Here is a 22,017-nt window from a genome sequence, read left to right on the forward strand (position 1 = left end):
ATGAGCATAAGCTTCACAGAGAACAGCCACTCTGGCCTTTTCTGCTTATTGACTCTTTGATGCTCATTATAACTATGCCTGGAATGCTGCTTACTGTTGAATCTGTGATGACGCCTTCTACAGTATCGTTCATATGTGTGGCGTTGGACACCAGTGTTTCTGTTGAAGATGCTTTGTTCCTTGCTCCTTTCAGGCACCTCCTCACCTAGATGAAAAGTCCTTTTACCACTGCTTTTCCAATGCCCCGGGATACTGAAAAAGCCATATGGGATTGGAATTTTACTGAGTAACTAATAGGGGATTTGCATGAAAAGCAGGAGATGGTTTAAGTCTGTAGCTCAGGAATTGATGGTATGTGATTGGGTCCATACACCAGAGGGTCTAACATGCCCTGGCCTCCGGGTAAGTATGGGAAGGAAACTTGGGGAGGAAAGCCTTTCTTTCTTCTACTTTTGAGGACTCTGTAGTAATTACAGTAGGATGTGGGATCTAGTCCGAAGACTTAAGAATACAAAAGTCAACTGAGAAAGAGGGAATGATACTGGAACTGGCATGCTGATTCTGTGAATTTCACAGCTGTCAAGTGTTAAGAGGGATATGGTGATTCATGCTTGTAATCCCAGTACTTAGAAGATGTAATCAGGTTGGAGGATCAGGAGTTCAAAGTCACCCTCAGCTATATAGTAAGATCAAGGACAGCTTAGGCTACCTAAAACCCTGCCTCAAAGTAAAACAAACTGTCCCTTATGTCAAAATACTTCTGTTTTTCTTCAAAGGAAAGACACTGAGATAAATTAGAACTCTAGAAGAGTCAGAGTGGGGCTTCTCTGATTTTTTTTTTTGGTTACTAGGATGCTGGAGATCATCCCAGACCCTTGAGTGGGTCTTCCACTGAACTGTATCCTGCTCCTAAAATAATGTGATGACGATGATGGTAACAATGATGATGATGATGCTAGCACTCCTAGATTATTTAAGATATACCAGGCATTGCTGCAAGAGTTTCATATACATTAACTTGGTTTGGTCATAAAAACACCAGAAAATCAAATAAGAAGCATGAATAAAACAACTTAATCCAAAGGAAAATGGTCAACAAAGACCTTTTATTCAGTATAAAAAGTAGTTAAACATTTAGATATACTATGATGTGAGATATTTAATAATTCAGGGAAATATTTCTATCTCACAGTGGCATATGAATACTTACATTATTGGTTTTCTTTATTTCATTATGATCTATAGTTGAGTGATTTATTTTTTTTAGGAAAACTGATGTTTTGCCAGCACAGTGGTTCATGATATAAAGATATTATTCTACATTAATCTATTTAGTTTAGGAGAAGATGTGAATGGTAACAGTCACAGGTAGAACAAGTCTGTCTCCCAGTCTTAGAGTATGTCTGTATATCCCGGTAACCAAGGCTCTCTCACAGCTATAGGCTACTTGAGGATACAGACTGACTCCACCCATGACTTTGCATTTCCAGTACTAACACACAAAGCAAAACAAAACAATTCTAATGGGGTGAATATGATCAATATAAAAACGTCACAACGAGACCCATTGTTGTGTAGAGTTAATATATGCTAGTACAACTCTTTTAAGACCAGTGAGATAGATGGCTCAGTGGGTAAGGGTGCTTGCCGCACAAGTCTGATTCAATCCCTGGAATCCATGTAAAGGTAGAAGAAAAGTGACTGCCCAAAGTTGTCTCCTGGCCTCCACACAGGCATCATGGCACAGCTTTGAGTGTGCGTGAGCATACATGCATGCACTCGCACACTCACACCCTCACACACACACACACAATAATAATAATTTTAAAGTTAAAAAAATCCCTCCCATATGCCATTACCCTGGGGTTATTTCTCAGAAGGCTGTAACTATGCAATGAATATGTTATGTCCTTGATGAGATCAGGTTATATTTGAGGTAAAATTCCTGTCAGCCAGGGGGACCCTCATCCATCTGTGGTGATAGTTGACTTGAGATTCTAATCAGATTCTTTGCTGATCTTATCAGATGACCCCCAGCAAGGCTCCTGAACCTCTTTTGGGTGAATTTTCTCACAAATAGATTAGAATTATTCTACAGTGATCTCAAAGGGTTTTTAGCTGCAACTGTTTCTAATTTAAATGCTGAAATTGCCAGTTCTGTAGGATAAACTGAAGAATTGCTGATCACACACTATCGGATTATTTTCTGAGGTCTTAACTTCTAAATTTGCCTTGATTTTTACCCAGAGAACATTATAGAACAGAGTTCTGTTTTCCACCTTCCTCTTGCTGAAGGAGATGCTTCAGTCAAGCAAGCATTTGCAGTTTTATGTAGTGGAGCGAATTTAAATGTAATAGACATTAATTCTAACACCGAAGAATGTTGTGACCTCAGACAAGTTACCCAGCCTCTGTGGGGCTCAGACTCCTTCATTTCCACAACAACAGAGTATTGTACTGCCTGGTGTTGTATAAGGGGTTGACAAAAACTAAGGTAGAGGGAGGCATGTCACATTCCTGGTTCTCAGAAAAGACTTATTCCTTAAGAAACACTGTAGCGCTACATTCAGCAGCATATATAGTAAAATTGGAGTGATACAGAGAAGATTAGCGTGGCCCTGTGCAAGAATGACACATTTGTGAAGCATTCCATATCTTTATGGGGGGCATTTTGGGGTCAGGGAGAAACCTGATGCTAGGGAAACTCCCAAGAATCCACAAGGATGACCCAGCTAAGACTCCTAGTAAAAATGGAGAGAGTGCCTGAACTGACCACCTCCTGCAATCAGGTTGGTGACTACCCTAATTGTCTAGTAACTGATGGAAGCAGATGCAGAGATCCACAGGCAAGCATTGGGCAGAGCACTGGGAATCCTGTTGAGGAGAGGGAGGAAAGAGTATACGAACAGGGAGGTCAAGGTCATCACAAGGGAACCCACAGAAAAATTAACATGGCCTCCTAGGAGCTCACAGACTCTGGACCGAGTGCCTGCTAGAGTGCCTGCATGATACTGCATGAGACTGACCTAGGCCCTCTTTTTCACACTTTTACATATGTGTGAAAGTTGTATATCTTGGTGTATTTGTGGAATCCCGAGCAGTGGAAACAGGGTCTGTTCCTAGCATTTGAGCTTGCTTTTGGGAACCTATTCCCCATACTGGGTGGCTTCACCCAGCCTTAATACAAGGGGAGGAACTTAGTCCTGCTGATATGCCATGTTTTGTTGACACCCATGGGTGGCATGTCCCTTTCTAAACAGAATCAAAGGACGTGTGGATGGGGGCGATGTACAGGGAAGGGAGGAGAGGAGGGAGGGGAAACTATAGTTGGGATGTAAAATAAATGAAAAAATTATTTAATAAAAATTTAAAAAAACACTTGAGACAGGTTCAAACCATAGTTGTCTGTTTCTAGAAAGGTCTTTAAAATAAGATCCGTTCTTAGGATGCTGATACAGAATTCAGTAAAACTGCGGCACATTCATATAAAACCCATAAAGACAGCCTACTCAAAGCACTGTCTCTTACTTATAAAAGTAAACATTTGAAATGTGATTCTGAGCCAGTAATAAAAGACTCTAAGTTACTACAAAAGCCTCCAGTCTTTTATCTTTTGTTTTTCCATATTGTTTTATTTGAGACAGGGATTCACCACATAGCCCTGGTTTGCCTAGAAGTGGATATGCAGACTATACTGGCCTTGAACTTACAGTGATCCTCTTGCCTCTGCCTCCTGAGTGCTGAGATTATGAGTATGTATTGCCATATTCAGCTCTTTCATCTTTTAACTAGCAAAAAGATGAAGGTAGTATGCCATGGGCCTGGATTCCCACCTACCTCAGGAGATCAAGACCTGGCCTACAAGATGAGTTCAAGGCCAGCCTGGGCAACTCAGTGAGATGCTGTCTCAAAATAAAAAAAATGAAAAAGAGGGCTGGGCAAAGTGAGGCCTTGGCTTTGATCCTCAATAGCACAGGGAGAACAAGTGAGGATAGTAGGGACTTGCTTGTGTGCTGTTGTGTATCCGGAAGTCAACAGAGTGCCTGGTCATCTCAGGCACTCAGTACGTATTGTAACATGAATATACATAAAGTTACGAGTGTTTGTTTGAATTAAATTTGGCTTGACTGTTGTCCGTGTCATATAATATCTCTAAAGGTGTTAAGTGGACTGAAGGATGCATGCAGGTTTATTAAAATGTTCCCTTAGTGCTGTTCAGACTATTGTTAATTTCATATTGAATATGAAGAGCACATGAGTACAAACATGAATTCTACCTATTGAGAGGCTGTCCATGTAGCAAAATTCTACTCAATAATTCCAGGTTGCCACACCTTTAGAGCAAGCAGACTGCTGCTCAGGAACAGAATTCTTCCAGGGTTTGGAAAGAAGGCTGTTAGTTTTTTCTGCACATGGCTTTTGGTTGCCTTTTTAGCTAATGACCCTTGATTTTAACTAATGAACTCCAGCTGTTCTTATCTTGCTTTCTAGCCCTCCCCATTTAACCTCAGTCTCTCTGGTCTCACATCCATTGAGATCTCACCCAGGGAAAAATGAGCCAGTGCCAAAGTTCTTAAGTAGGGCCTTGTCTTCAAGGCTGCAAGTTTCGACACTGAAGGAAAAAGAAGCAGCCGTTGTTGGAAACTGGGAGTCAAACCACCTCCGATGTGTCAAAATCCTTTCACGGTTTTTCGTATCACACAAGCAAAGCCTTCAGTAAGGGGCAGTCCATAAAACAAACCAAGAAGTCCACCGAGGAGCCCTAGCTGTAATTGTGAACACCTGTGTGGGAGGCGGCAGGCGGTAAAGCAATGGCGGAATGGTTGTGCATACAGAACAATACACACGGGGGGGGATTAGCCAGGCTGAGAACATCTGCTAGCAAAACCTGCTGCAAAAAGGTTTCACTGTGACTGCCAGATGTGTGGACTGGGAGAACCCAAGCTACGGGGAAAATAGGAGAAAGCCCATTGTGAGCAATCAGAGCACTCAAGGTCACAAAAGGCAATGTCCAGAGAATGGTGGGAGAGAGCCTCGACGTAGAGAGCCCTGGAGGTTTCCATGTGTTCAGAAATCCTCTTTCACCTCTCCACACCTCTGTCTCCAAATGCAATCATCCTCTCATTTGGACCACTATTACGTATACCAGTGAGTGCAGCTTCCATCATGTAAAACACTTAAATTACGTGTTCCCCAAATTGCACCTGATCCTATCAGAATGAGTCCCCACTTAAACTGATAGCATCCTGGCCTTTCTACTTAAATTTAAAATGTTTCCCAGGGGCATCAGAGGCTTTTGAAAATGGCATCAAATTGAGTTATAAACTCATTTTCTGAATTGTTTTTTTATGCCTGTTTGCATAACCTATTTCTAAGTTCAGTCCAAAATATGCCTCCATTAGCCATGCTGAGACTGATTCAGTCTTATCTGTGCTTACAACAGACTCTATACACTCAATATTTGAATTATCTGCTCTGTTAAGACTAAGAACAGCAGAATGGAGAATGGGGCTTTCTCTGCTCATTTTTCAAACAGTCAGCACTATCCTTTGCATCCATCTAGTCTATACTCAGTAAAGAAGGGAAGACACAAAGCTAAGAGGAAAAATGTAAGGCTGAGGAAGGGCCATTTCTAGGATTTCTTTCAGAGACCAATAGCCATCATTCAAATGGCTCACATGAGGAGTGGGTGTAGCTCAGTTGACAAGAATGTTTGCCTAGTGTGGTTGTTTGAAAGAGAAATGTATCCCATAGGCTTGACTATTTGAGTACTTGGTTCTTAGTTTGGGGACAGTGCAGTTTTGCTGGAGGAAGCACATCACTGAAGGCTCTGGTTTGCGAGCTCACAACATCTCCCACTTCCGGTTTGCTCTTCTGTTCGGTGTGCGTGCGTGTGTTTTTGAAGGTGCCTTCTCTTAGCTTCCTGTTCCTTCTACCATAGCTTGCTGCTCTGCTCTCCCAACATGTCCTCTCCCCACATGCCCCCTCCCCACAGGATGGACTCTTATCTCTTTGTAACTGTAAGCCAGATAAACTCTTCCTTCCTTAAGTTGCCTTTGGTCGTGGTATTTTATTACCACAATAGAAAAGTAACCAATATCCTAGCATGCTTGAGGCCCAAGATTTGATTCCCAGCAGGAAGTATAAAACTGAGTGGTACAACTGTAAGTAGCCCTTAGAGGCATAGGCAGGGGGAACAAGAGCTCAAAGCCATTCTTGGTTACACAATGAGTTTGGGGCCAGTCCCGACTCTACAAGACACTGCCTCAAACAAACAAACAGAAACCTTAGGTGGAATGTTGATAAATTGAGTTTATAAATTATTAACATTAAACATTGTTGTATAAATCTTCTCATTGATAAGTAGTTAAAAAGTGATAAAATAAAATTCAAGAATAAAACAATAGCAGTGACTATTCATTGAACCCTGGCACGTATTCTCATTTGCTCTTTGTAACAGCTCCATGAAACATGTCCTGTTGTTGGCCACTTCCGCTGCAAACCCAGTATTAGAGAGGCAATGGACCTGGAATCACATCATTAGTGCCTAGCAACCAGATGATACAAACTCCAATCTATTCACCTCCTAACCATGCTGCCCAGGGAGCAAAGAGAACACAGGAAGCTAGGTTTGTCAAGGCACACCTGCAATGCCTGCTCTTGGCAGGTGGAGGCAGGGGGACTGCAAATTTGAGGCCAGAGTGGGCTACATAGAAAGTTTGGAGTTGGCTTAGGCAAATTAGTGAGATCTTGTCTCACTTTTAACAAACAAACAAAACAGACAGTTCCAGAGGGAAATGAAGGGAGAGAAAGAACATGCCATCTATCCTGGAAGCTGAAGCAGAAGTGTTGCAAGTTCAAGACCTGCCTGGGGAACTTAGTGCGACCCTGTTTTAAAAAAAAAAAGTGTGTGTGTGTGTGTGTGTGTGTGTGTGTGTGTGTGCGCGCGCGCGCGCGCTTGCTTGCTTGCTTGCTTGCTTGCATGTGTGTGTTGAACCCTTTGTTCAATCTCTAAACACTTCAAGAAAACAAAAACAAAACAAGAAAGCATGCTACCATCAGGGGAACTCCCTCCCCCAGCCCCCTGCCCCACACCAAGAATTACTATGATGTCACACTTCTCTCGCTTTTGAACGAATCTCTGTGGGTTGTATAGACTTGGTTTTAGCTTGAACCCAAACATACGGAAAACATTTAGTAAATGCTCATTTCTCTCTCTCTCTTTTGAACGAATCTTTGTGGGTTGTAGAGACATGGTTTTAGCATGAACCCAAACATTCATAAGACATTTAGTAAACGCTCATAGAGGTCATAATATGGGCAGCAGTTTTGAACTTTTGTCTTCAAGAACAAATACTAAAATAATAGTGAAAATAATCTTGGGAAATTGGCAACAAAATCAAAATTTGAAATTATAGTATCACTTATAGAAACACCAGAGACCACATCTGAGTGAGCAGACTGAATCCTTTACAATGTTTTTACACCATAACGTAATCAAAACAACCTCTGGGGTCCTGGTCTTACCTTCCCGGATGGCTGTGAAAGGCACACCCTCCTCAGCGTTCATGCTGATCACCTTTAGAGCTACTAGTTGTCCATTTATCCTAGAAAGGGGCAGGGCAGACACACATACTGAGATGGTTCAAGGCAACAGCTTGAATGAAGAAGCTAGGACAAAGGAGTTCCTTCACAATACGTCCTAGTATACAAACATTTCATTTTGGATAACAGCCGAATTCTTTTTCTTTTTGTTGTTTATTTTGTTATTTATTTGTGTGTGTGTGTGGAGGGTAGGGAAATGTGGTTATTTGTTTTGTTTTGTTGAGATGGGGTCTTGCAATGTAGCCTAGGCTGACATCCAGCTTTCAATTCTCCTGAAAGAGCCTGCTAAAAGTCAGTGACTTGCAGTATTCTCCAAAGTACTCCCTGATTTACCTAGGTCTCACCATTCTCTCCCTCCCTCCCTCTACTTTCCATTCATTTATTTACAATTATTTTTTTGTTATATTAAGTAAGTATAGAGAGTCAAGAAGATTTTTCCCCCGACCTTGTTGTTTCTAATACAGTGAGATCCACTGTCAATAATCTGTTCCCTCTGGGTTTCACATTTTCTCTTACCATTCATGATCTTTTCAAGACAAGTTGGTCTTGAACTCATAATGATCCTCTTGCCTTGACTTTTCAAGTGCTGGGGTAACAAGCATAAGCCACCATGCCTGGTTTTATCATTCACTCTTATACACTGTGATATTTAATAATGCTATATCTTATCGTACCACAGTGTGTTCTGCCAATTCCAAATTCCTATAACTTGCAGTTTGGGTTATTTTAAGAATACTGTGATGGGCTTGGTGGCTCCTGTTGTAACCCTAGCCCTTGAGAGGCTGAGGTAGGAGGAAGGTTGCCACAAGGTCAGACTGGGTTATGTGGTGAGTTTCAGAGACTAGCTTGGGCTAGTGTGAGACTGTTTCCCTTAAGGAAATAATGGGGGCTATGGGAAAAGATTTAGGCACAGAAATGATCATCATAATTTTTCATTTGATTTGATTTTTTGCTTTAAATTTCAATTTTAAAGAACAATTTTAGAAATCTAGAAAAACTGAGAAGATAGTATAAAAAGTCCCCATATCCCTGCACTCTGTTTCTTCTACTGTTGACTCTTAGTAAGGCATAACTGTAACAACTGATGAACCAAACTGGATACAGTGAACCACACCTGTAATTCTGCACTTGGGAGATAGAGATAGGAGGATCAAGGCTATCCTCAGCTACATATGAAGTTGAGCCAGAAGTGAAATACATGAATCTGCCCCACAAAACAAAAGAAAACATTGAACTAGTGTAAAATAATGATAATTAATGAACCAATATTGATACATTGCTATTAAAGCACATTAGGATTTCTTCAGCTTTTGTTTCATGTCCTTCTTATTGTCCAAGATGCTATCCAGGGCTCCGTTAGCTGTTGTGCCTCCCTAGGCTCCTCTTGGCTGTGCAATTTGCCAGATTTTCCTTGTGTTTGGTGACCTTGATAGTTTTGAGGCGCACTGGCTAAGAACTTTGTAGAGTGCTGCTCCTTTCTTGAGTTTTTTTTCCTGAAGTTTCTCTTAAGATTAAACTGGGATTCTGAATTAGGGGAAGGTCAAGAGCCATCTTGACCATACTGTGTCACAGGGGCTCTCCTTTGTCATGACTTGGGACTTTTGATGTTGATTGTAAATGCCTGTCTGAGGTAGCAGTTGTAGAATGTCTACCGTAAAGTGACCTCCCACACCCCTATTTTAGGATTGACGTCCCTAAGTGTAACTTGCACTTTGGGAATAGATCCGCTGACATCCTCTTCTGAGAGAGTAGATCTGTGTAAGATATCTGGAATTCTTTTGCATGGAGATTTATTTCTTCTGTTTTATTTATTAATTTATTGAATCATTCATTTGGTGCAGCAGAGATTCATAGATATTTTATTCTTTGGGCTATAATTCAATACCATTTAATTTTGTGCCTTGGTTTTGGCAGATTTTCCCCTTGGAAACTCTTCCGTTTATGCCCAGGCCACTCTGCCAAACCCCTCATCAGTGCTGGCTTAGTTCTGTTTTCACCTTCACAGTCTGTCCTATGTGTGTATCGCTTTTTAGCTTTAATTTCTCTGCTTTTGGAACTGTATTTCTCCCAGCCTTTTCTGTTTATTTTGTCCTTCTCTCATCTTTTTACAGGAATGTCTTACATAGATTTTTACCACTTGCTTTCACTTGTCTTTTAAGTTTTGAACTTAAGAAATTTTTATGTTTAGTATTTCCCAAAATATTTTACTGAGATCATGAGTCTGTAAAATTCTATTCCACTCACCCTCAAAAACCCTTTTTGGTTAAATATGTTTAGAAATGCTCTGCACTTTCAGAATTTCCACTGCTCTTCAATAATCGTGGTAAATAGGCAGTTTTGAAAGGCTGAAGGCATTTATTGTAAAAGAACTTGATTTTTTGTCTAGGGTTGCCAGCATTGATTAACTATAGCTGTGTTTCAGTGACTCGCTAAAGTGTCTTGGAGTCAGTGCTGTCTGGAACACAGATGGACAGATGGGCACCGTGAACACCACACTCCTGTATGTCAAACGTTAAATGCACACACAGACCTCACCAGCTCAAAGACCTCGCCAGCTCAAAGGCTGCGCCCAGTTCACCTTATATCCAGTTACTGTGTATTCTCTTGTTCATTTAAATCTTTACTCCACTGTATTCTTATTCTACATTCAATTTTCAAAAAGGCTAACTGTCCTAGCGCTGTATAGGGGAGGATTTTCTGTTACCTACTGACTTGAAAGGTCAGTATGTTCATTTATTAAATTTTACTAATCATTTAGATTTGTACATATCCAGACCTTTTAAAAATCATTTTTCTGCCAGGTGTGGTGGTGCATGCTGTAATCCTAGCACTAAGTTACTGATAGGAAAGATTACAAGCTCAAGATCAGTCTAATCTACATACTGAATTCCAGGTTAACAGGGCTATATTATCAAGACCTGGATTTTTAAAAATATCTTTGATCTATCATTTATACCTTTGCTACACAATTTTAATTGTGCTTAAGCTATAAAAGCAGCTCTCTGTGTCTGTGGGTACCATGTATGTGTATTCAACCAACCACAGATTGAAAATATTTTAATGTATATTGACTTTTTTCATGTCATTCCCTATATAATACCATGTCCAACTATTTGCGTAGCATTTTCATTGTATTGGGTTATATGCAAATACTGTGCCATTTTTTGGAAAGTGATTTGAGTATCCATGGATTTGGGTTCCCGGGAGCCACGGGTGTCTAATCACCGCTTCCTTAAGTATTTCAAGGAACACTTCTAGTTAGTACACATCAAAAGCCAAAGTCAGAGAATCAATGTCATCTCCATGGTTTTAGGTTCTAACCGTCCTGTATCTGCAAGCACCTTGTAATCCACCGCGGTACACACGCTCCCACTAGCTCCTCCCAGCCATCACCTCCTTCCAACTCTGCTTTGAGTTGCCCTCTGTGTCCCTACATCTAGCCCTGTCACCTCCCTCAGGTTCCCTGTCCAAACATTTCTTTCTTGGGGAAGCCTCTTCTTTTCGCTCTTTTTAAAGTTGTGATCGCCTTGATGGCGTCTTCTCTCGGAACTTCCCGTTCCATCCCTTCATGCTCAGCCCCCTCTGATTCACTATTTTTCTAGTTTGTCTATGGTCTGGTGCTCCTCCCTCACTCCACAAGTGTGGAAGGATTTGTCTCTAGTTCTCCAAAGTATTCCTAACAGATAAACCATGGCATGGGACATAATAAATATTCACAGCACAGAAATACTAGTCGATTACAGCAAACTGTATGATTTAAGTCTTCTGTGTGTCATAGCAAGTCTTCATGAGTCCTGCTCATTTTAATACTGACAATTATATTTTGTTGCTGCTGTGAGAATTATTTTCTCTACTGTATTTCCTAAATAGTTTTTTCTAATACATAAGCAACTTGTATTGACTTTGTAATTGATCAGACAATTGCCATGTGTTACTAGGTCTGATAATTTAAAGTGGATTGTCTTGGGCTTTCTAGAAAGACCATGCTACAATCTGAAAAATGATCTTCGGTCTCAGTCTTCTTGCATTGTCTAGACTATCTAAGACAGGATTTTTTGAGCTAAGATCTCACTCTGCCCCGCAGGCCTTCTATAGGCCTGTCGCCGCCTTCTGAGAGATAGGACTACGGGTATTGGCCACCACACCGTACCTGAAGATGCGATTTTACATCATAAATGTCATGTGTTCATGGCAGTCTCCAGTTTCAACCACTAAAGTAAATCTCTTGTCCTCAGACTCCTCTGTGTACATTACAATCCACGTGAGCACTGTTTTTTCCCTTAAACAGGACTGTGGAATACATGTTGTTCTGTAGGTACCGTCACTCCTCCCTCCTCCTCCTTCCTCCTCAGCTCTGGGTCTCTCTTCATATTAGCTCATAGTACAGTGACTATTTACCTGGCCCAGCTTTCATGTATGTTTAAAGCCAGTTCTTATTCTTATTTACTATATTATAAACCTCCCTCCCCCTCCTATGTGATATAAATACACATGCATGTATATAATCCTAGAAGTATATGATTCCTTTCTTAGATGCGGTACATACATTATTCTTTTGTGGCGAGGTCTCTTGCTGAACTTGGAGCTAGTCTTGTGGCTAGCAGGCGTCACCAATCCTCCTGTCTCCACTCTTTCTTCTTCTCACAGTGCTGGGGCTATAAGAATGCGTAGCTCCCCCTGGGTTTTTATATGGCTGTGAGCTCACATCGAAGCATTTCTAATGCACTTTTATCCTAACACTGAGCTGAGTACATTGAAGGAAATATTTTGTATTTTTAGTTCTTGGCATAATTCGTGGTCATGAATCAAATTCTGGTTCTATACAATGCATTTTAGATCGCATTTCCCTAATATTATTATTTTAACCAAGACAGCAATAGGTATACAAATTCTAAATAAAAATACTTAGTTTTATAATATTTATATTTTTTTAAATATGACTACCATTAAGTCATCATTTTCTCTGTTGGAGTACCATATTTTTTTTGGTTTTTTCGAGACAGGATTTCTCTGTAGCTTTGGAGGCTGTCCTGGAACTCACTTTGTAGACCAGGCTGGCCTCGAACTCACAGAGATCCGCCTGCCTCTGCCTCCCGAGTGCTGGGATTAAAGGCATGCGCCACCAACGCCTGGCTGGAGTACCATATATTAAAGGATAAAGTTTTCCAACTTTTGGTAAGAAAGTAAGGGTAACTTACTAGAAGGCAACCAGAAAGACCAGAATTCCATCTTAGAACCAGTACCTGGGTTTTGAATAAACATTCTCTTTTCCCAGCCATTTTGTATATTTTACAGATGCAGAAAATATAGGACATAGTTTTTTGCATATCTCATATTGAGGAATCTCATTTTAAGATGTGTGACTTTTGTTTATGCTGCATTTGTTTAACTCTGTGAAGCTGTGATTCTTTGCCTGTCTCAAACACCTGATGGTCTAGTAAAGAGCTGAACGGCCAATATCGAGGCAGGAGCAAGGTTAGGCAGGGCTGGCAAGCAGAGAGAATAAATAGAAGGAGAATTAAGGAAGGGAAGGATCAAGAGAATAAGGAACGGAGGACACCAGGGGCCAGCCACCCAGTCACACAGCCCGACATGGAGTAAGAGGAAAAGAAAAGGTATACAGGTATAAAGAAAGATAAAAGCCCCGAGGCCAAAGATAGATGGGATAATTTGGGTTAAGAAAAGCTGGCAAGAAACAAGTCAAGCTAAGGGCAGACACTGATAACTAAGAATGTATTTATTTGGGTGCTGGGCCCTTTGAAAAGCCAAAAGAGTAAAAAAAAAAAAAACATTTCACACTACAATGCCACACTTTGAGATTTAGGAAGGGATAAGAAAAACTCCCTAGAGACACCTTACTGGGTTTCTCTATAGGTAGTAATTGCTCTTTGGGTCAACAGAGAAGGAAGTCAACCCTCTTTAGTGGTTGATTTTAGCCAAAAAAGAAGCTGTGTTGTGGGGTTTTTTTGTTTTTGTTTTCAAGGATGTTAAAATCACCACATCTCCTTCCTGTTGGCCCAGATGTCCTGTCACAGTCCCAAAGACTGTGAGCGGCTGTGGTACCTCGGCTGGATTTATAATGCAATAGGAGACACCCCCATCTAAAGTGTTTGACAAATCACTCACCTGCTAATCCCCTTGTAAACTGTAGCATAAGAACCTTCACCCAGCTTCTCCAAGTTCAAATAAGACGAGGCTGCCCCAAAAGGGAGGCTCTTCTTCTGCTTATGGGGTAGCGTGAGAGGTAAGAAGACAGAAAGGACACTTCAAAAATAATGTTGACTTGTCTTTTCCCCAAGAACATTAGACAGCCTGTGTGTATGGGGGGGGGGACCACACAAGCATCCCTGGAAGGTGGAGACCAGTTTCCCTAGACACCCATGGCATTCTTCTTGATGCCTGTCAATGGCTCACTCACCCATGGCAAGCCCTGCCTCAGATTCTCTTCCTGAAAAGAGTCACTGTTACTCCGTGGCCTTTTGCTCTCCAGCTTCTGGCCACCAGGGGCCTGGAGTCCCGTGGGGTGAAATGAAGACTTGGAACAAGTTGCTCCTTTTATGTCTGTTAGCTAGAGGAAAAAGAAAGTACGAGTACACACTCAATTTGGTGGCTGGCAAAACCTTTGCTTTGTTTTATTTGCCTGTTCGTTTGTTTTATTTTTTTTCTAAGCTCCCTCCACCCCCTAAAGGTACCTCTCCTGAAAATCAGATCCCTTAGAGACCATTCGCTGAAATACCAAATTTCTCCTTCACCTGCGCAATTTCACCCAGTCTCCTTGATGGATATTTTCCGATCTCTCTGTTTAACTCAGTCTCCCCCGTGCCCACCCACGCTCCTGTGTCCTTAATGGAATGCCTAGAATGATCCAGTAAGACACTGCTAATCATCATGAGCTAATTACTGAGAATCCACAGCAGACCTACCAGTGTGGCAGCTTGCCCTCTCCAGTTCAGCCCTGGCATTTAGTGGCTTGGAGATGGCCAGAGGAGAACCACTTTCTCTATTTCAAGTCAAAAGAGACCAAAGCCAAAAATTGTTCCCCTCTCCTGGTTTACAAGCACACCCCAAAACTTGATAACTTCGGCCATAAATCCTCTGTGACTTTAATAGAATTTTCTTTTTACGAGTTTAGACCTACCGCAGAGAAATCAGACCCTGCTACAAAAGGGAGCGCTGTCTGAATTGCTTGATTTACCAATAAAGAAAGATGCTCCTCCCGGGATACAAATACCTCGAGCACAGCAGCCTCGGTGCTCCCAGGCTGGCTTCTCTGACAGCTGTGCGCCTCCCCTCTCTCCGAATGGTGGTAGCAACTGCATCCTGGCTGTAGCCTCTTTGCACACAGCTCCTGACCCATAATAGTCCAGGTTCAAGGGAAAACCCGCACTTGAACCTCTCCCCATCCGCCTCTCCTGTCCTCATTCACTCCCTTTTTTGCCAGAGGTCAGCAGAGTGGAGCTTTCGTATGACTCACATGAGGGCTCTGTCGGGAGCAGCCTCATGACTTCAGCAGTTTTTTGCTTATCAGTGCAAGGAACTACGCAGCAAAACCGCAGCGGCTGGTGTTCATGTGTGCACACCCGAAAACAAGGAGGCTCTTACTCCAGGCACAAGTCAGTGCTGAGGCTACACTCGCTTTTTTGGAATTTGCACTGATAAACGTGTTTCTTGGGCTCTCCTGGTACTATAGGGGACAACTGAGGAGTCTTTTGTCCCTTGCTTTCATCCGAAAGCCTTTTGGTTTTCAAACTCTTTTTCTTTTTTTCATTTGAGGCAATGTCTCCCACAATAGCCCATCTATCCTTAAACTCGAAGTAATCCTCCTGTCTCAGCTTCTCCAGTTCTGGGATTGTAGATGTGAGCCACTTCTGCAATCTGACTCAGGTTGATTTTCCAACATTAGAGCAAATTTGCAATCTAACCGACTGTTAGAGTCAAAGAAATGACAGAGTACAGTATGGGAAGAAGGCGAAGATTCCTTCTGCACCTCTGCCTTTAAGTTAAAGCACATCTCATATTCCGACAGGGCAGTCATTCCTTCATTTATTCAAATGCCATGTAATAAACACCCATGATGGTAATACTCCGCAGTAATGAGAATCGATGGTGCAGAGAGGAGTTGGAGCCGGGTGTGTGCACACTTGTAATCTTAGTGCTTTGTAGGCTGAAGTAGGAGGATGGTGAGTTCAAGACCAGCCTGGACTATGGAGAAAGATTATTTCTCAAATAAAGAAGAAACAGAAGAGTGTTTCTTCTGTGTATGTGAGCATAAGGTATCTTCCTATTTCCCCCATTCCTTCCATTAAATATATATTAGTGTATGTAAATACTATATCTTGCTGTCAATCAGCTTCCCACTGGCAGCTGGATCAAACTGCTTTGTAGTCTGTGATCTTGGGCAGAACTTTTGTTCTGTGAGAGACTCATAACATTATTGCCATTGTCATATGCCAACTACAGGATGTAGGCTAAAATTCCTCTAAGAAAAAGAGCTATGTCTATTATCACAATAGTATTATGGATGTTTAACATCTGAACTTCCAGATATTAAATTTTAAATTTCATGGAATTTAATCTTGAGCATGTATTTTAAGTTTTATTTCAAAATTTCTACAAGAAAGTAAGGTATGGGGACCCAAGCCTGTATTCTCAGCACTTGGGAAACAAACAAGAAATTTGTTATGACTTAGAGGCCAGCCTGGGCTACAATGTTTCAAGACAAAAGGAGAAACAAATTGCTGCATAAGTTCTAAGGGTAGACTTGTTAAAGACTCACTAAAATCTGAGACTTCTAAAAAGAGAGATGGAAAGTAAGAGAGACCAATGACGCACAGAACAAAGATGAGGCGTAAACACTGTGCCACCTCAAAACCAGTGAAACACTTGACTGACATTACTGAGAGATTACTTTATCATCGTAATACATTTTCACTTATTCATTATAGTAAATTGTGTCAGAAACTCTCATTTGGGATCTGTGAGATGGTTCATTGGATAAATGTCCCCACCACCAAGCCGGCTGATTGAGTTCAGCATCGGCACCGCAGATGGGAGGAGAGGACTGACCTTGGCAAATTGTCCCTTGAGTTCCATATGTGTACCGTGGCATACACTTACCTAATAGACTAAAATATTAAAAAATTAAAGAATCGATAACTCTTCCCTCAAAGAAGATTATGGGTTTTATCATAGACAAATCATATCCTAGCTGGATGTGGTGACACAGCACTTAGGATCCTGAGTCTGAGGCCAGCCTGGACTCCATAAAAAGACCTTACTAAAACACAAAATAATAAATCTTTGATCTAGGCCCAGCTTGTGATAGTTTCATATTGGTGTATGTTGGAGAGTATTTCCTTCTGTAGTCCTGGCTAGCCTGGAACTCACTCAGTATGTAGCTCACAGTAGCCTCCAACTTGTGGCAAGCCTCCTGCCTCAGTAATTCCAATTGCCAGAATTACAGTGACTTACCATGTCAAGTAAGTTTTAAAATTTTTAAATGACCAGCATTTGTGTTGGCCGAAGGTATTATGTAGTTAACCTACAAACATGCTTGAATAGGCTATCTGGTTGTTTTAATTTCTCTCTGTATATGTGTGTGTTTGTGTGTGGGGGGGGAGCGGCAGTATATATGGCTTTTAAAGGTTTAAATCGCTGCTTATGTACTAGAGAGGAATACGGAAGTGAAACTGTAAAATATCCTTCAGAATTTTCAGAAATTAAATAATTCATGGTTTGCTGAAGTCTGAGGAAAAACAGATGACTTTTAAAGATGTTTTCTAGCTCTGTGTCCAAAACGATCGTTTTTTATTTTGCTACCAAAGATTTCTGAACAAGGGCAGGGATTGAAATGATTTCCCGGCAAATTGTGCATGATAGCAGTTTATGCTTCAGATCGACTAGGCTGTGGCCTTCTGCAGACTGGTGTATGTCCTAGAGGCCGCCCTGCCTGCTGCAGGCATGCGCACTGTCACTGCGTCCCTGCGGTGAAGAGCTGCCAGTGGGAAGCTGATTGACAGCAAGAAGATCCTGAGCCTGCCCCACCCTAAACAGAAAACACAAACTGAAGCTCTGTGGGCAGGGGCACTCAGCTGTGCAGCAAGACCCTCAGGGCAGCTCCGAGTGGCTCACCCGACTGCCTCACCCTCTTCCTTCCCCTCCTGTTTCCCTGGGCTTGCATTACCCGTGCTCCTCTTTCTCTTCAGTCTTCTTTCCAGGCTTAAGACAAATGGTAGCTTCTGTTCCTTCATTCATTCTTTTACTTATTTACTTATCTATCAATATGGTGTTCTGGGAAAGTCCCATGTAGTGTAGACTGGACTTGAACTTACTGTGTAGCCAAGGATGCCTATAAATTCCTGATCCTCCTGCCTCCACCTCTGAGTGTGGGATTACAGGTATGTGCACCGCACCCTGCCTGCCCCCCCCTTTTTTTACTTAGCAATAAAATTGCAGGTTACTGATAATTTCAGTTTAGTCTCTCTATCATATTTTGGCGTTCATTTTTTCTTTCTCAAACCTTGTGAATTCAAATTACTGTGTTTGAGAGTTTGTTATGTCTCCCATTTCCATTCTGCTTTTATTAGATTTAACAATTTGGGGGGGGGGAATATGATCTAATAATTTTTCTTGAATATGTGGGTAATCACAGGTGTCCCACAGTACTAACATGAAAAAATACAGTCAGAAATATTGAAAATAGCCGGGCAGTGGTGGTGCACACCTTTAATCCCAGCACTCGGGAGGCAGAGGCAGGTGGATCTCTGTGAGTTCGAGACCAGCCTGGTCTACAAGAACTAGTTCGAGGACAGTCTCTAAAGCCACAGAGAAACTCTGTCTTGGAAAACCAAAAAAAAAAAAAAAAGAAAGAAAGAAAGAAAGAAATGTTGGAAATAATCACTAAAGCCCACAGGATGGAATACTCAGAACTAGAATTCCATCTTTATTTAATGACAGAGTGATCATCAAGGTGCATTGTTTAGATGAGGAAACAAAATGAAGAATGATGTCTATAATGTGGTACTCCTGTCATAAAGAAATGAGACAAAAGACCCCAAAGTGGTAGCTCATACCTTGTAAGCCCAGCATTTGGACAGCCGAGGCAGGAGGATTGTCATAAGAATGATGACAGCCTGGAGACACAGCAAGACCCTGGGGTGGGATGAGGGCAACACGGAGGAGCTGTGGAGCAAGTTTGTGACACATAGGAAGGCCAAGGGTTCCCAGTTTAAGGCCAGTTTGAAACCAGACACTCCATTAAAAACAAACAAAAAGAGAGAGTGAGAGCTAAACCCTACAAATTAAATAAATAAGACACAACAGATGAATGTATCAATGTAACATGATAGATGCCATATTTTTTTTGGATTCTAATTCTAATAGACCAATTGTAAAATGGCATTTCTGAGACTAGCATTGAGATTTAAACATTGCATCTCATTATTCTAACAGATTACTTTTAATTGGCATGGTTATTAAAAACAATCCCATAGTTAGGGATGCATGCTGAAGGGTTTATGAGGGGAATGGGAATTTCTAGGCTTACTTTAAAATATTCCAGAAAAAAATAATGCTGGGGCTAAAGAGACTTTTTTGGTGTATGGTATATATACCCTCTAATGTGGATTTGTGCACGTGTGCATGTATGCGCATGGAAGCCAGAGGTTGATGTTGGTATCTTTCCTCGATGTCTCTCCACTTTTATGTTTTGAGATATGGTCCCTAGATAACACAATGCTTACTGATTTGTCTAGACTGACTTTAATTATTGGGCTCTCACCCCTCCCCACTCCCCTCCCCCCACTCCCGTCTGCCACATTGGGTTTTTTTTGTATGGCATGTGCCACCACCACCACTTGGGGTTTTTTATATGGCTTCTAGGGATCTGAACTTGGGTCTTCATGCTTTTGAGGCAGGAATCTTATTCAGAATGAGTGATCTCCCCAACAAGCTTCCCCACAAGGAAATTAAGAAAGAATTTAAGTAAGTAAAGAAATAAATAGCAGTAACCAATAAAGTTATAAAAAGTAAAACAAAACAAAAATCCTACAAAGTTGAAAATGGGGAGGCAGAAGGATTGCCACATATTCCAGGCTAACCTGCTCTACATAGAGAATTCCACACCAACCAGGGTTACATACTGAGATCCTGTCTCAAAAACAACAAAACCAACTAACAAAAACAAAACAAAACAAAACCCCTAGAATATTCTGAATAAAGAAGCAGAAAAACAGTATTTCTTAAAGTACATTCACAGAGTCCACATCTATCTATCTGTCTGTCTACCTATTTGTTTATTTTTATTCCTGCCCATTTCTAATAAAAATGGGAAGGCTTTCAATAAAATAACAACAGTTGTGATAGCCCCTATTGTGATGCTTGGTACCAAGCTACACGCTGCCTCAGTGACTGATGCTCATAGTATCATCATGGCAACGAGATGGGTATGATTACAACACCCATTTTGACACTGGGTGAACAGAGTCCTTCAGTTTATGTAGCCTTCCAAAAGTAACTAATTTTAGAAAACACAATTTATAAAACTCTCCAAAGGCAACATAGTAAACTTCACAAATGTATTTAATGAAAAAGTACTAATAAACTATATTTTCATAGAAGACATGAAATCTGTGTTTGGTTGTATTCCTTATTCATTATGATTCCTCAATTTAAATGATTCATTGCATTCTGAATAGGGCAGGAATAGGTAAGCAACTGTCTCATTAATCAGGGGCATGTGATATCATCTTTGGTAAAAAGACGTGTACATTTTGGGCAGGCAAGATGGAGCGTTCTATGTGCTGACACCACGCAGAATTGCAAACACATGGTATATTAGTCAGGTTCTCTAGAGAAACAGAACTGATAGAAAATATACATGAGATTTATTAAAGTGGCTTACAGGCTTGTGGTTCAGTTAGTTCAACAATAGCGTCTCCCAACTGAAAGTCCAAGAATCCAGTAGTTGTTCAATCCATGAGGCTGATGTCTCAGCTGGTCTTCAATATATGTCAGAATCCCAAAGAAGCAGGCTCTAATATGAATGAAGCAAGAGCGATAATGAGCAGGCAAAAGGCAAAAGCTTCCTTATTTCATGTATACAGTTAGCCCCCAGAGAGTGTGACCCAGATTTGAGGTGGATTTTCCCACCTCAAATGATCTGGATTTTGGGTGGGTCTTCCCATTTCAAATAATCCAGTCAGACACTGGAGTTGTAGTTAATTCTAGATGTAGTCAAGTTGACAACCAAGAATAGTCACCAGACACGGTATCTAGGTCTCCCTTGTACCTTTGCTTGCATGTATGCTTCATGTATTGTATTAATACTGCATATTAATGTGCTATTTGTTTGTGCTTACTTTCCATTGTGAAACTGGTGATATTAGTTTCCACATTGTCTTTTATTTTCACTATTTTAAAGAAAGAAAAAGGTACCAACTGGTGGTGTTTACAAAAAGCATATGCAAAGAAAATGGCCATGTTCCAAAATTCAGAATTTTGGCATTGCTTGGGTATTGTCTGCACAGAAATGTCAAATACCCAATTACTATGTTTAGTTTTCTGACTTTAAATTCTATTTTCTCAGGGGTTGGAAGTGTAATCAGGGATATGTCCTTCTTTAGCATGTACAGGGCTAGTGGACAGTAAAAACGCATTCCATGTTCCTTGGCCTGATAATAGATTCCTGCCTCATATTCTGGCTTTTCCCACATCATGGCCTTCACCTCCAAAACAGTAGTTTTCCTGTTGTGGATCAACATCCAGTAGATGGTCCCACACCCATGAATATGCAGTTGGGTCTAACTGAACTCAGTGAATCATAAAAAGATAGGGTGGGGCACATATTGTAGGGTAACCAGGAGGAGATGAAAGGGTGGGTAGGAGGTGGATATGATCAAGATACATTGTATACTGTGTGAAATTGGCAAAGAACTAAGATACACTGTATACTGTGTGAAATTGTCAAAGAACTAAGTAAGATACATTGTATACTATGTGAAATTGTCAAAGATCTAAGTAAGATACATTGTATACTGTGTGAAATTGTCAAAGATCTAAGGAAGGAATATTCTTCTAAAGACTCAAGAGCCTTTTCTCTCTGATTGCTGTGGATTTTGCTGACACAGGGTCACCTGACACCTTTCCTGCATGAACCTGTGGGAGCAGCAGTCGGCTGATCTGGCCTAAGACTAGCAACACATGTTGAGATACTTCCGTATCTGGTAGACAATGGGCACCTAAGCTTACTTTGTTCTGTGTAAGTACCTGGCTTTGTCAAACAGGATCCAATATGTGATGGGGGAAGTGGGATCCTGAAAACACAGGGCTTCATGCCGCAATGTGATGAGGCAGGTGGTATAAACATGCACAGGCATATACACACTAAATAAACGAATAATGTGCAATTTGTAA

General features: G+C 41.1%; 1 protein-coding gene and 1 non-coding gene across 3 annotated transcripts in view; one reads left to right on the top strand and one right to left on the bottom strand.

Annotated features, from left to right (window-relative positions):
• The window catches only part of Cdk15 (cyclin dependent kinase 15), a 96,080-nt gene extending 81,003 nt beyond the window's left edge, over nucleotides 1-15,077 (bottom strand). Inside the window, exons 1-4 of one of the 2 annotated variants that reach the window (XM_005070600.4) lie at nucleotides 14,837-15,077; nucleotides 14,024-14,173; nucleotides 13,732-13,826; nucleotides 7,528-7,607 (exon numbers count right to left, since the gene is read on the bottom strand). In XM_005070600.4, coding sequence (XP_005070657.1) covers nucleotides 7,528-7,607; nucleotides 13,732-13,826; nucleotides 14,024-14,173; nucleotides 14,837-14,962 — 451 coding nt within the window. In that variant the 5' untranslated portion in view covers nucleotides 14,963-15,077. Of the gene's footprint in view, nucleotides 1-7,527; nucleotides 7,608-13,731; nucleotides 13,830-14,023; nucleotides 14,174-14,836 lie in introns of both variants that reach the window. The other variant, XM_040753539.1, reaches the window with a different exon arrangement.
• LOC121143037 lies at nucleotides 2,558-2,659 on the top strand. The gene has a single exon (XR_005880172.1). It is a non-coding gene; the product is annotated as a U6 spliceosomal RNA (small nuclear RNA).
• Nucleotides 15,078-22,017: the final 6,940 nt, after the last annotated feature.

Source organism: Mesocricetus auratus, unplaced genomic scaffold (assembly GCF_017639785.1).
Source record: "Mesocricetus auratus isolate SY011 unplaced genomic scaffold, BCM_Maur_2.0 Super-Scaffold_100010, whole genome shotgun sequence".
Lineage (NCBI taxonomy): Eukaryota > Metazoa > Chordata > Mammalia > Rodentia > Cricetidae > Mesocricetus > Mesocricetus auratus.